Source organism: Acomys russatus, chromosome 29 (genome assembly GCF_903995435.1).
Source record: "Acomys russatus chromosome 29, mAcoRus1.1, whole genome shotgun sequence".
Classification (NCBI taxonomy): domain Eukaryota; kingdom Metazoa; phylum Chordata; class Mammalia; order Rodentia; family Muridae; genus Acomys; species Acomys russatus.
Window position 1 is genome coordinate 18,890,761 of NC_067165.1, and position 13,638 is coordinate 18,904,398.

General features: G+C 53.2%; 1 protein-coding gene across 1 annotated transcript; it reads left to right on the forward strand.

Annotated features, from left to right (window-relative positions):
• The first annotated feature begins 1,619 nt into the window (after positions 1-1,619).
• On the forward strand, positions 1,620-8,619 carry Fhl3 (four and a half LIM domains 3). Its single transcript, XM_051171401.1, has 6 exons — positions 1,620-1,758; positions 6,285-6,461; positions 6,571-6,745; positions 7,793-7,962; positions 8,050-8,254; positions 8,339-8,619. The coding sequence occupies exons 2-6, from the start codon at positions 6,306-6,308 to the stop codon at positions 8,491-8,493; spliced, it is 861 nt and encodes a 286-aa protein (XP_051027358.1). The 5' UTR covers positions 1,620-1,758; positions 6,285-6,305; the 3' UTR covers positions 8,494-8,619.
• The last annotated feature ends 5,019 nt before the right edge of the window (positions 8,620-13,638 follow it).

Sequence of the window (13,638 nt, forward strand, 5' to 3'; positions counted from 1 at the left end):
AGACTGTCTAGTCACCCACCGGACTCCTGACAGCAGGTGCCTGGCAGGGAGTTGCAAGGGAATCCAAATTAAAGCAGCTGTGGCATTCATTAACCGTGTATTTCACGCCAAGCACTGTAGTAGACACTGGGAACTCAGCAGTGAACAAAAATGACCCAGCCCCTGTCCTCGCGACACTTATGATTTAAGAATCAACAACATTTAAGCATTCATTTAATTCTGAAAGGAAGCCTGGCCTGGAGGCTCGTAGGACCTAGGAAGCAGACCCAAGCTACAGAAGGGAAGGGTCCTTCACCAGCCTTGGAGAACTTCCCCCCCACCCCCACCCCCCAGATAGGGTCTCTCTGTGTTAGCCTTGGCTGTCCTGGACTTGCTCTGTAGACCAGGCTGGCCTCCAACTCACAGCTATCTGCCTGCCTCTGCCTCCCGAGTGCTGGGATTAAAGGTGTGTGCCCCAGAGCCTTGGAGGGTCTTAATCCCTGTAGTTAAAGTTTAGCTGGATGCAACCTTGGATCAGGGGAGCCTCTCTGGGCATCTGAATCACCAGTGGAGATACAAAGGTTATTTCCAGGGTTAGTTTGTTGTCTCTTGTTTTGCAAACAGCACAACAGAGCCTACCCGCACCGCCCCCCCCCCGCACCCTCCCCCGCACCCCCCACCTCCTGCAGGCCCTCCAGACCGAGGCTATTTATTCCCAGTGACAAGCCTGAGGCTCCCGTGGGGGATGGGGGTGGGGGGGATGGCCTCAAGGACCTGGATGGGCCTCCTGTCCCTGGCAGTGGCCCGCCTGTCCTCTCTTCCCGGCACAGGGTAGAAACTGGAGGGTCAAAAACTGCAGAAGTTCCCTCCCTAATTCACCACCTTGCCCTCTGTCACCACCCCTGTCCTCAGCAACTCAACCACTCCACGCTCTTCACACCGCTCCCAAGAAAACCAAAGCTCATGGGGCTGAGGCTTAGGGTCCCCTTGAGCCTGAAAGGTCAAAACTATTCGTGGACATAGTAGAAACCTTAGTGCCAGGACACAGTCGAGGTTGTTGCCTGGGCTTTCGCTACTCAGCTATAGAATAAAGCCCTTTGAAATTGAGGATAGTCTCTGTCTGTCTGTATCTCTCTGTGTGTCTCCCTCTGTCTCTGTCTCTCTCAAGGTTCTAGAAAATATCTTGATCTCCACTGGTAAGGCAGAATCCAAACCACCACCCCACCACCCCGCCTGCAGGCCCGCAGGCTGGATTAAGGCCTCCTTCACAACCTAAGGTTTAGTGTAACATCTAGGAATGAGCTAAGAGGAGAGGAGGAAGGGGTCTAGTCCCCAGGTGGAACCTGGTCCTAGATGTCCCGCACCTCTGGCCTGAGAGCTCTTCCTGCAGTTCCAGTGGGTCCGAAGGGGCGCAGGGGGGTGGGGCAGGTCAGGTTGCAAAGGCGGAGGGGCCGGGGGGCGGGGGGCGGGCAAGGCGGGACCGAGAAAGTCGGAGCGCCAGGTTCAGCTGCGCCGGGCTCGCGGCCGGCAGGAGGGGGGCGGGATCTGGCCCCCGCGGGCGGTTGGGGGCCCGGGGGCGGGGTCCGGGCGGGGCGGGCCGGCGCACTTCCTCGGAGGCTTAGGGCCGCGCGCCCACTCGCCCACACAGTCTGTAGCAGCCGGCCACCTCGCCGCGGCTCTCTCGGCCCGCTCGGCCCGGCCCGCAGGTAAGAGCAGCCGGGCGTTCGGCTCCCGGCCCCACTCACGCCGCGCGCGCCCAGCTACCGCGCCCGCTTCGAGGTGAGTGTCCCGCGCCCCAGCTTCCAGCCCCTGTTCCCTCGGTGCGCTCCGGCCAGGGTCGCTGCCGGGTCCCCGCCCCTCTCCCCTGCTAGGGCACCCCGAACTCGGGACCACGCGCACCACCACGGACCTCACTACTCCGTGCCTCCGCCTCCAGGCCAGGAGGGAGCCGCCAGAGTTGCTGGGGTTGGGGACCAAGTTTGAACTAGAAAGCTATTGAGATAAGCCGGGTTGGAGAAACAGAGGCGCTTAGAGAGCCTGGTAGAACAGACCAGCACCCGCGCCCCAGGAGGCTACAGGGACCATTCAAACGACGGCAGAGAATGGCCCTACAGAGTTCTCTAGGCGCGGCGGGGATCCGGGTTCTTTGGAGCATTTTAAGCTGCAAATGGATGACCCTAGGGAACTCATTGCTAGCGCCCTTCCCAGGGCCTTGGAGGGCCCTGAGGCTGAAGCTTGTTAGACTAGAGCAAAATCTGCCTCCCTGAGGCCTAAAGAGATTTTCAGACTTGGGTGCACAGGGCTAGAGATCACCAGAGTGGAGCCCCCCCACACACACACACACTGAGACACAGCTCTTGAGAGACGGAGAGAGACCCTCATCCAAACACAAAAACAGGGCCTAAGGGAGGTGAGAGGTGCGGAGTGGAGGCTAGAGTTCACTGAGGAGAGACACCTAGGTGCGCTCACTGACAGCTGCCTCAGACCTGAAAGGGTGGAGAGACAAAGCTAGGGGGAAGTTGACTCTTAGCCAGCCCATCCCCCAGGAGGCCAGAGGACCTGACTCTGTAAAGCTGAGCTCAAGAAAGAGAGAGCCCCGAGTACACACAACCACTAAGACAGCCCAACTTATTTTTAAACTCAAATCTTGGACGCTCTGCCTCAGCCCTAGGGGACTCCGAGGGTGAATGAAATGTTCCTCTCCTGTCCTCAGAGCAGCTGCTGAATCTGCTCCCTACCCCCTTCTCCCTAAACTGCTTTGACTTCCAGGCGCTGTGGGGGAAGAAGGGTGGGAGAGAGTTCGGAGTTGGTGACTGGTTGGGGGACGGGGGTCGGGGGGTGGGGGAGGTGGGGGGAGGTTTGTCTCTAATTTCTCCACTTACGGCTCCTGTCAAGTGGGAGGGGTCTGCCCTGACTCTGACTCACAGCTGTGGGGCCTGGCCAGGGTCCTCGTGGACTTGGGGTAGCGGTGCGGGCGGGGGGGGGGGGGGGGAGAGGGAGGTGCAGGGGGGGGACGGGGTACAAAAGGGTTGAGCAGTTGGCATGGGTAATTGGAAAGACTTCTGGGTGTCTTCCAATGGCAGGCTGGCAGCTAGGAGAGGCAGCTCTAGTGTATCTCCTATCGTTTCGTGTGTGTGTGTGTGTGTGTGTGTGTGTGTGTGTGTGTGTGTGTGTGTGTGTGTGTGTGTGTGTGTCTCCTCACCTCCACCACCACCCTTAAAGGCTGACTGCCCAATTCCACTTCTCCCCACTGGGGGATAGGAAACTTGTGCACTTCTGCTCCAGTTCCTGAGCCGCCTTGGCCATGCCCCCTAGCCTGTCCCTGGTGCCTTGTGCTGAACTCTGAAGAGGAGATGGACTCTGTCCTGCCTGCCTGCCTCTTGAGAGACCTGATATAATGGTGGTGGGATACACATTTCGTTAACGACAAGGCATCATCGTACAAGTGTGTACGCCTGTGAGCCAGCCATCTCTAAGGTCTTTAAAGTGTCTCTTCCCTGGTGTCCAGCTGACTGAGCTACAGCTTCTGTTGACCCAGCAGTTCCTCTGGATTTCACTAAGACTCCCTAGGTTACATCCCAGGCCAGGTCCTACCTCAGGCCTGCCTAAGACCCCACTGTCTGGCCCCAGTAGGGCTTGTAGTAAACTTACAAGGGGCTGCCATTGACTTGGGCCTTATTACCCGCCAGATGCTGTGTGTGGATTATCACATTGGAGGCTGACAATAGTCCTAGGAGAGGGAGGTGATATTATCTCATTTAACTAGATGGACCAACCATCTTCAGGGCATGAAAACTGTGTACCCAAGGTCACAGGAATCCAAGTCAGGTTTATATGGCTCAAGCAAGCTGCTGTACACGGAACACCACACAGAAAGATATCCTGCCACTCAGCTCCAGAATGTTCACTGGTGTGTATATAGTGTGTGTGTGTGTGTGTTTGTGTGTGTGTGATCTAAGTCAGGAATGGAGATACATGTGTTAGTGGGAATAGCAGATGAGAGTTATCCACTGTTTCTTCTGAACCCCTCCTGCTACCAGCCAGGAAGAAATACAAAACTGGCTCCCTGGTCACCTTTTCAGTTCTCCAGCCTTGCCAGAGAATAGGGAGGTATTGGGGAGGAAAAGGGACAGAGATGGAGAGAGACAGGGATGGGTCTTGGTGGTGCCCTTCACTCTGTCCTCATTAGAGACATAGGCTAAAGGATTAGGGGATTCTGGGAAGGAAACAGAAGGCACACCCATACCCTATTTGGGGTGCCTCATCTCAGTGCTGTGACTGGCTCTGAGGGGGTGGATCCAGGGCTAGCCTGGGCCTGGGAAGGTAGCTGCTACTGCTGCTACAGATGCTGCTTGCTCCTGGCCAAGCCCGGAAGAAAAGACTCCCAAGTGCGCACATGGCTACAGGCCACCTGTATGGCCTTCTGTGGTCCAGTGGCTAGCGGCCCAGGTAATTCTCAGATGGTGGGGGGGGGGGGGGCGGATGGTGGCAGCAGAGGAAACCAGGACCTGAATGACAGGGGAGAGGGTCTCTCCACCCTGCCACTTAACCCCTGCCTGAGGACTCCGAAGACCCCAGCTTTGGTGGCCTTGTGTCCTGCTTTGGGTGTGAACCAGGTGTTCTCCCACTTGGTGGAAGGGAAAGTTGAAGCTCATAACCCTCAAAGAGGTGGGCCCTTCAGGTTTGGGACATCTGTTGCTGCCTGAAGTCTGAACTCCAAGGCAGACCAAGGTTTTGGTGAGACTTTCCTCCTGTCCTAGTTGAGAAAGGGCTTGGGAAGGATGTGCTTTTCTTTCATCTTAAGCCAGGGCAGCTATGGAGATTGGGGGGGGGGGGTAGGTTCCTTTGTGCACCCCTTTAACTTCCTCCCATCTCCTGTGCAACAGTGACACCATCCCCTTCCTGTGGGTCCTGGGGGAACACGGGGGGGGGGGCGGGGGGGGGGGGGGGTCTTCTTCATTACCCTACCCTATGAGAGCTTGCTTCATCGTGGAGGAAGGTGGAGCTAGGGAGCTCTGCCTTTGCTGGAATTGGCCAGCAGAAGAAGCCGGGAACCCCAGTTCCCTGCCCCCCCATTCTTCTTGCTCCTGTTCCAGAGGCAGCTGTGTGGGTGACCTCATCCCACAAACATGCTTTGTTCCTGAGAAAATGGAAAGTGTCTGGGGTTTGGGGGGGCAGCTGGGTGTCTGCAGCAACAGCACTCAGGGCTCCCCTTGTCTTTACTCCCCATCAAGAAGGGACCCAATTGGGGCTCAAGGGATTCCTGCTTTCTCACGTTTCACCATCTCTGGCCTTAAACTCTAGGAAGTGAGGGAAGGTGGGCAGAGGCTGCCCGTCCAGAAGCAGGGGGAGGACATAGGACCCTGGGGCTTTGCAGAGCCACCAGCACAGGCACCTGGCAGGAGGTGGCAGGGGGCACACTGCCCTCTCTCTGAGTCTCCACTTCCCCTCTGCTTTGACAGACATCTCGGGGATTTTTCCCTTTTATCTCCCTCTGGCTGGCCAAAAAAAAAAAAAAAAAAAAAAAAAACCCTCTCTGTGCCGCCACAGCTGCAGCAGATGTTGCGGCCAAGACTACTCAAGCTGGTGTGATCAGAGGCACAGCAGAGGTGGGAAGGATGAGGCCGAGGGTCCAAGCTGGGGAAGTCTGGCTGTGTCCAGCTTGCAGGATTTCCTTCCTGCCTGAACCCAGGCTGAGCCTCTCAAGCTCTTGTTGCTTGGCTGATTCTCCTGAGAGGGGGAGGCCTCCGCCATTCATCAGTCAAGCAGTCTCTCTAGCGTTCCACTATTTCCTGCGTCGATAGGGAGTCAGGGGTAGAAGGGGGGGGAGCACACAGAACAGCCCCCTCCACCCTAAACTCCTCAGATCAGAACTCGAGTCCTAGGGTTCCTAACCTGGGACTCAGGAGGTGAGAGTGCTGTCTGTGGGCCCCTGTCCTGGCCTTTAGCACCCTAGGAACAGTACAAGAGAATGGAAGCAAACTTCTGGCTGGGGCAGGAAATGAGTCACTGACCCAGGAAAAGCCCCCTCCCCCCGGATCAGCCGGGGCCTAGATAAGAAAACAACTTCTGCTTCCTGATTTTTTTTTCCCCTGACCCCTTCCTATCCTCACAGTCAAATACAGAAATAAACATGGAAGATTCCAGAATGCACGCAGCCTGACACCCTAGGGTTCCCCAGAGCAGACCTCTCCCTATCCCCACCTGCTCTGATCTGGCATCTTCTCTGCCTCCTTTCTTTTTCGAATGCGGAGAGCTCTTGTCCAGGGCTATGCTAGGTGAACTCTGCTCCATCTTCCTCACAGGGCTTACTCATCGTCACCACCATGAGTGAGGCATTTGACTGTGCAAAGTGCAACGAGTCCTTGTATGGCCGCAAGTATATCCAGACAGACAGTGGGCCCTACTGCGTCCCCTGCTACGACAACACCTTCGCCAACACCTGCGCCGAGTGCCAGCTGCTCATCGGCCATGATTCAAGGGTAAGGACCAAACGGGTGAGAGTAAGTACAGACTGGTGGGAGAGGGCCAAAGATAAAGGATAACGCCACCAAGGCCAGATGCTATTGCCCCTGCTTTGTCTCCCGGAAGGAACTCTTTTATGAGGACCGCCATTTCCATGAAGGCTGCTTCCGCTGCTGCCGCTGCCAGCGCTCCCTCGCTGACGAGCCCTTCACCTGCCAGGACAGTGAGCTGCTCTGTAACGACTGTTACTGCACAGCCTTCTCTTCACAGTGCTCTGCCTGTGGGGAGACTGTCATGCCTGGTATGTCCCGGAGCCTCTTCCTGGGTTTGGGAACTGCCATCTGAGTAGGGTCTTTTCATCTGCCTGACTCATACACGCACGGGCCTTGGCGTGGGTAGAGATCTACACACACTGCACGTTCCTGGAACATGTGTGGGTCTGTTGTGCATGTATGCTCTTGAGGGCTTCATGGCACACAGGGATTGGCACATCCAGCTCCACACACGAAAACTTGGCAGGTCCTGAAACAAGCTGGAGGCTTAGCGTGTGTTGGACCAGTAGGCTTAATGATCACCTAAAGACTTACCATGCACATAGCAGATAACATACATGATACACACACACACACAGGCCTTAGCATGTGTGTAGAACTGCATATTTTCTGCATGTGGGAGCCAAGGGTATACCGAGATTCTCAGGCCTGCTGCATTGAAGTTGTGTGCCGAGTGATCAAATTGTAGGCTTAAAATGTATAGTGACAAGCCGGGCGTGGTGGCGCACGCCTTTAATCCTAACACTTGGGAGGGAGAGGCAAGCGGATCGCTGTGTGAGTTCAAGGCCAGCCTGGTCTACAAAGCAAGTCCAGGACAGCCAAGGCTACACAGAGAAACCCTGTCTTGGGGGGGAAAAAATGTACGGTGACTTGCATGCCTAATGGGTCCGTGTGGAGAATGGTATGCCTACAATATGCAAAGGCTCAGCATGTACCGAGCCTGTTGTTCCTAGGGCTTTGTGTAGGTAGAGTTACCTGCTTAATAGGATCTTGCAAAAATGGTGATTCTGGTATATAATGGCTTATTTAGCATGTACTGGGGCAACATGTATTTCACACAGAGGTTTGGTGTGTATGTTAAAATACTCCTGTCAGAGGCATGGAGGTTTGACACGCGTTTAGCTGAACCATCTTTTCCAGTTTAAAGGGAGAGGTTGGCATATGTAATATTCGTGTGCATGGACACAACCCTACCAGGTAATAGAAGCAGTGGGGACAGCTTGGGCAGTACAATTGGCAGAGTAGCCCTCGTGAGCTTGGGGCAGACTCTTAAGTGGGATTCCTGTTTCCCACAGGGTCCCGGAAGCTGGAGTATGGAGGCCAGACATGGCATGAACACTGCTTTCTGTGCAGTGGCTGTGAGCAGCCGTTGGGTTCCCGCTCCTTCGTGCCCGATAAGGGTGCTCACTACTGTGTGCCTTGCTATGAGAACAAGTTTGCTCCTCGGTGTGCCCGCTGCAACAAGGTGGGGACTGGGCCTGTGAATTCAGGGTAAGACCTGTTATGGGAGGGATTCCTCACTCCCTCAGCTGACAGGCGATGCCCCCCACAGACGCTGACCCAGGGTGGAGTGACATATCGAGATCAACCTTGGCATCGAGAATGCCTCGTCTGCACCGGGTGCCAGACACCCCTCGCAGGGCAGCAGTTCACATCTCGGGACGAGGATCCCTACTGCGTGGCCTGTTTTGGAGAACTCTTTGCACCCAAGTGCAGCAGCTGCAAGCGCCCCATCACAGGTGGGGGCGAGGGTGCAGGTAAGCACGTAGATGCAATTCTGGGTGAGGCTAAGGGGCAGCAGTGCCCTCAGATCTGCAGAGCTAACTCCGGCCTTCCTCCAGGACTCGGTGGAGGCAAGTATGTGTCCTTCGAAGACCGACATTGGCACCACAGCTGCTTCTCCTGTGCCCGCTGCTCCACCTCCCTGGTGGGCCAAGGCTTTGTACCAGACGGAGACCAAGTTCTGTGCCAGGGCTGCAGCCAAGCAGGGCCCTGAGCCGAGGCTCCTGAATCTTCCCTTTCTAAAACCAAGGATTTAAGACTATGGCTCCTTTTCTGAACTACCGCTGGGACCCAGCCCCTCCCTAGAACAGCACACAAAGACACGCGCACACACACAACCACACACCCGGCCCCTACACACAGGGCCTTCAGGATTCAGTCTCCCTGTTCCAATATTCCCCCACTGGTACTCTCTGACCCAGGCCCTGAAACCTGGGCTTGTGAATCACCTATGACTTAAAGCTCTCTCCAAGTCTGGACTCCAGAAATGAGTCCTCCCCTCTCTACTTTTTTGGGTTCCCAGATCTAACTCCCTCCCCAAATCAAGGCTCTAGACACCCCAGCCCTACAAACGTGGATGGACTCTGGGACCTAGACCTCCTTAAATCTAGACTTCTTGGGTAGATTTTTAGGTTTCCTGTGGCTGTCTGAGAAGTCTTCAAAAATAGATTGTACCCCGGTTTGACCTCAGCCCCCATCTCACCCCTATCTCTGGGCTGGAGCTGTCTGGGTAGATAAGAGATTAGTGGGTCCCTGGGTAGAGGGCCCTCTTAAGGTACTGGTTGCTGCTGTCCAACCTTTGAGTATCTTATTATTGCCCAGAGATAGGCAGCAGGGGGTGACCCACCCCGCTTCCAGATTCTGCAATAAAGCATTGTAAGGGAGCACAGTCCCAGTGTATTTATCAGGAGGGTGAAGCCAACGGTTCCTTGGCTGCGTAGGGCTTTTGTAAACCTCCTAATGGGCGGGCCACGGCATGGGGATTCTCTCCCCCAGGAAGAGGATCCCCTCTGGCAGGCATACTAGTCCCTGTCTCGCTTGGCCAGCCTCCCCAAGGCTGGCGGAGGGCTTTTTCCTCTGGGAGGGAGGGGTTGGGATGGGTGCCAAGGTACGCATCATCCTCTTCCACCCCCAACAACCCTTCCTCAACCCGACATACAAGCCCCGAGTTCTGATCCCTAGTTGGGCCCAGACCCTCAGCCTCCTTACCCCCTCTACCCAAGGATTAGTGGGGGCGGTTCAGGATCCGCTCCCAGCCGCACGTTTTTTTGCCAAAAAAGGCAAGGATGCAGCTGCACGCGCCGGGGGAACATCTGGATCCGATTCCCAGCATGAATGGGTCACGGCCCCGCCTCTCGTGAATCACTGGCGGGGGCGGGAGTGAGCCAGAGAGGCTGTCCCCTGAAGTGGGGCGATGGGGCGGAGCACTCCCCTGCTGGACGCCCGGGCCTGGCCCCTGGGCTCTGCGGTTGGACTGTGGCGGCAGGTACGCGCCCAGTGGCTGCGGCAGTCTCCGGAGGCGGGGACGCAGTGGGGAGGGGGAGAGGGGGCTGCCAAGAGGAAACGGTGAGAGTGTAGTATCTCAAGAAATCCTCCCCAGCGCTGGGCCGGCCTCATTGCGGTTTCTCAGAGGTGTAGACTCCGGGAGTCATCTGCCCAAGGTCTCAAAGATAGTCGCCTGAAGATCAAGATTTATGCTTCATACGGGCAGCGATTGGCCTTTACTGGGCGGGGAAAAGCAGGGTCTAACTAATTGTGGTATCTAAGCTGATCCTCCTGCCTCAGCCTCCAGAAAAGTAGGATGACAGATGTGAGCCGACCACCACACTCAAAAAAAAAAAAAAAAAAAGGTTTTTGGGTTTTTTGTTGTTGGCGGTGGTGGTTGGTTTTTGTTTTTGTTTTTGTTTTTGTTGTTTTTTGGCTTTTTGGTTTTTCTGAGACAGGGTTTCTCTGTGTAGCCTTGGCTGTCCTGGAACTCATTCTGAAGACCAGGCTGGCCTCCAACTCAAAGATCCTCCTGCCTCTGCCTCCCAAGTGCTGGAATTAAAGGTGTGTACCACCACCCCCTGGTTCATAGTTGCCCCTTTTTTTTTTTTTTAATTATATTTTGTAATTTTTGTTCTGTTTTATTTGTTTTTCTTTTTTTTGTTGTTTTTGTTGTTGTTGTTGTTTTCAATACAAGGTTTCTCTGTGTAGCCTTGGCTGTCCTCACAAGTGCTGGGATTAAAGGCATGTGCCCCCACACCCAGCCATATTTTGTAATTTTTAAGAGGACAACTAGAGGGCTGGAGAGATGGCTCAGCGGTTAAGAGCACTGTCTGCTCTTCCAGAGGTCCTGAGTTCAAATCCCAGCAACCACATGATAGCTCACAACCGTCTATATCCAGACCTGATGCCCTCTTCTGATTTGCAGGTGTACATGGACAGAGCACTCACAAACATAAAATAAATAAATACTGAAAAAAAAAAAGAGAGAGAGAGAGAGAGCAACTTATGGGAATGAATTCTTTCCACCATTCGGGGTCCAGAGGATGGAACTCAAGACTCAGGCGGCGTGACAGCAAGCCTGAAGCATGTCCCTCAGCAGGACATTTTCAACAAATGCTTAGGAATGCCCAACATGCATGCTTATAGCGGTTGTAGGTTATGTTTTCTGTTTCTCCCTCCCGCCAACCAGAGAACTGCCTCATGCACTTAGCTTCTCCTCCCAACTTTTGCATGAGCTCAATAAACATTTGTTGAGGTGTAGTAGTCTAAGCATAGAAAATAACCCGGGGAAGGCCCAGAGTCCTAAAAACAGGCTGGTTTGGGGAAGCACAAATAATCCCTTATGGAGGAGGTGCCAAACTACTGAAGTGACAGGCAGAGCTGGGGTGGTCAAAAGTCAGACGCCAACTTAAACAGACCTCACCCTGCTGGTGAGCAGCCTTGGAAATGTGGAAGCTGGGGCATTCGAGGGTCACTGTGGGAAAGATCATTCTGGCTGCTGCGTCTGAATAATGGATTGGCTGGGTAAAATGAGCAGGCTGCTCAGAGCACTAGGGCAGCCCGGCCGGCCAGGAGCGATCATGAGACAAGTAGCAGCAGGGAGCAGGGAAAGGTGGGGCTTGGTGACTGATCTGAAAGCACTGTGCAGGGAGTGTGGACAGAGTAGTAGCGGTTAGCTGGAAAGGAGGTTTCAGACCTGAGGCAGAGTGAGAGAGAGAGAGAGAGAGAGAGAGTGGCATGGCTTAGGTCTCCTGCTCACCTCAAAGGCAGAGGTCCGGCTATAACCAGCTTTGTTTATCTGGATAGAGATGCTTTTCAGATATACCATCCCGAGCTTAATTTATCCTGAAAGTAACATAGCAGCACTTGCTTGGCACAGATCTATAATCCCAGCATTTGGGGTGGAGGCGGAGATGCAGGATCACCTTTGACTACATAGTGAATTTGGGGCAAGCCAAGGCATCTCAAAGAGAAGAAGAAGGAGGAGGGGGAGGAGGAGGAGGAGAAGAAGGCAGCACACATATAATAAAGAAAAAGGAGGAAGGGTGCTGCATCTTGAGCATAAATATTTTTTGTTGTTTTGTTTTGTTTTGTGCTTTTGGCTTTTCCAGACAGGGTCTCTCTGCGTAGCCCTAGCTCTCCCTAGACTTGCTTTGTAGACCAGGCTGGCCTTAAACTCACACCACCTGACCATGCCTCCCGAGTGCTGGGATTAAAGGCATGCACCACCATGACCAGTTTAAATTTAAACAAAACAAAACAAAAAAAAGTTAAAGCCAGGCATGGTGGCGCAAGCCTTTAATTTCAGCACTCAGGAGGCAGAGGAGGTGGATCACTGTGAGTTTGAGGCCAGCCTGGTCTACAAAGTGAGTCCAGGACAGCCAAGGCTACACAGAGAAACCCTGTCTTGAAAACAAATTATTCTAGGGGATTAGATGATTGTTTTAAAGACAGATCACCTTTTTATAAAGCATAAGGCCCTGGGCTTGGCATGTGCACACATGCACCATAATTAAAATAAAACAAAGTAGAAAAAAATGTTTCTTCCTTTGCCAGATCACCAAGGCTTATCTATTTATTTTTTTCTTTGTTTTAGACGTATTTATGTGTCTGGTGTGTGTAATGTGTACATGCCTCTTTACATGCACATACTTATGTACAAAAGTCAAAATACCGCGTCAGGTGTCCTCTCTCTTCATCTGTTCCTTTGAGGCAACTCCTCTGAACCTGGAGTTTCTGTTTTCTTGGGTGGACTAGAAACCAGCAAGCCCCAGTCATCCTGTTTCTTCCAGCATCAGAGCGGGGGTGACAGTGTTGTGCTGGGACGCCTCCCTTCTTAAGACTCCAGTCTTTTTTTTTTTTTTTTTTTTTTTTTTTTAAGGTTCTCACTTACCTCGTTGTCTGCTGGCTGGTTTATTTATTTTTATTTTACATGTACAGGTGTTTTGCCGGCATACGCATGTACACAACATGCATGCAGTGCTGATAGAAGCCAGAAGAGGGCATCAGAGCAGGAATCTCCTCCTCCCCTCCCTGCCCCCCTCAACAGCGTTTCTCTGTGTAGCCTGTGGTTGCTGGGAATAGAATGTAGGTCCCCTGGAAGAGCAACCAGTACTCTTAAATGCTGATAAATTTCTCTAGCCGTCCCCCCCAGATTTTTTAAAAAACAGGTTTACTGATGTTTATTAATTTGCATACCATCAACTCATCCATTTTAAGTGCTACAACTCATGGCATTTTAGCGTAGTTGATGGAATTGTGCAACTGTTGCCACCTCCAAAAGGATTTTTTCTGCTCATTCTAAGCCACTTCCTACCTCGAGCAACCACTCTCCCGTTTTCCTCTTCATCTCCGTGGATTTGCCTGTCCCGGCATTTCACTGGAACTAACAGTTTTGGGGTTTCCGTCGTTGTTTTTTATTCTTTAAGATGGAGTCTCAATATATTGATGTAGCTGGTCTCAGACTTACCTTAGTCCTCTCGCCTCAGTCACTCAAGTGGACAGTCCTCAGCCTCATGTCTGCTTGCTTCCGTTCTCTGTCATCTTAAATGTCAACTTCTGTGTCAGCTTCATTTTATTTTTTGGAGATTTAATTTTATGTGTATGAGTGTTGTACATGCGTGTGTTGTATGTGCACCATGTGGTGCTTGGCGCCCGAGTAGATCAGAAGAGGACATCAAATCTCCTGGAACTGGAGTTATGGACCACTGTGACATGACACGCTGGGAACCAAACCTGGGTCTTCTAGAAAATACTCTTATCCACTAAACCATTGTTCTAGACCCTCCCTTCTTTATGGGGTATGATGGTTTCATGGACTCTTTTTTTTGGAGGTGGTTTCAAGACTGAGTCTCTCTGTGTTAGCCTTGGC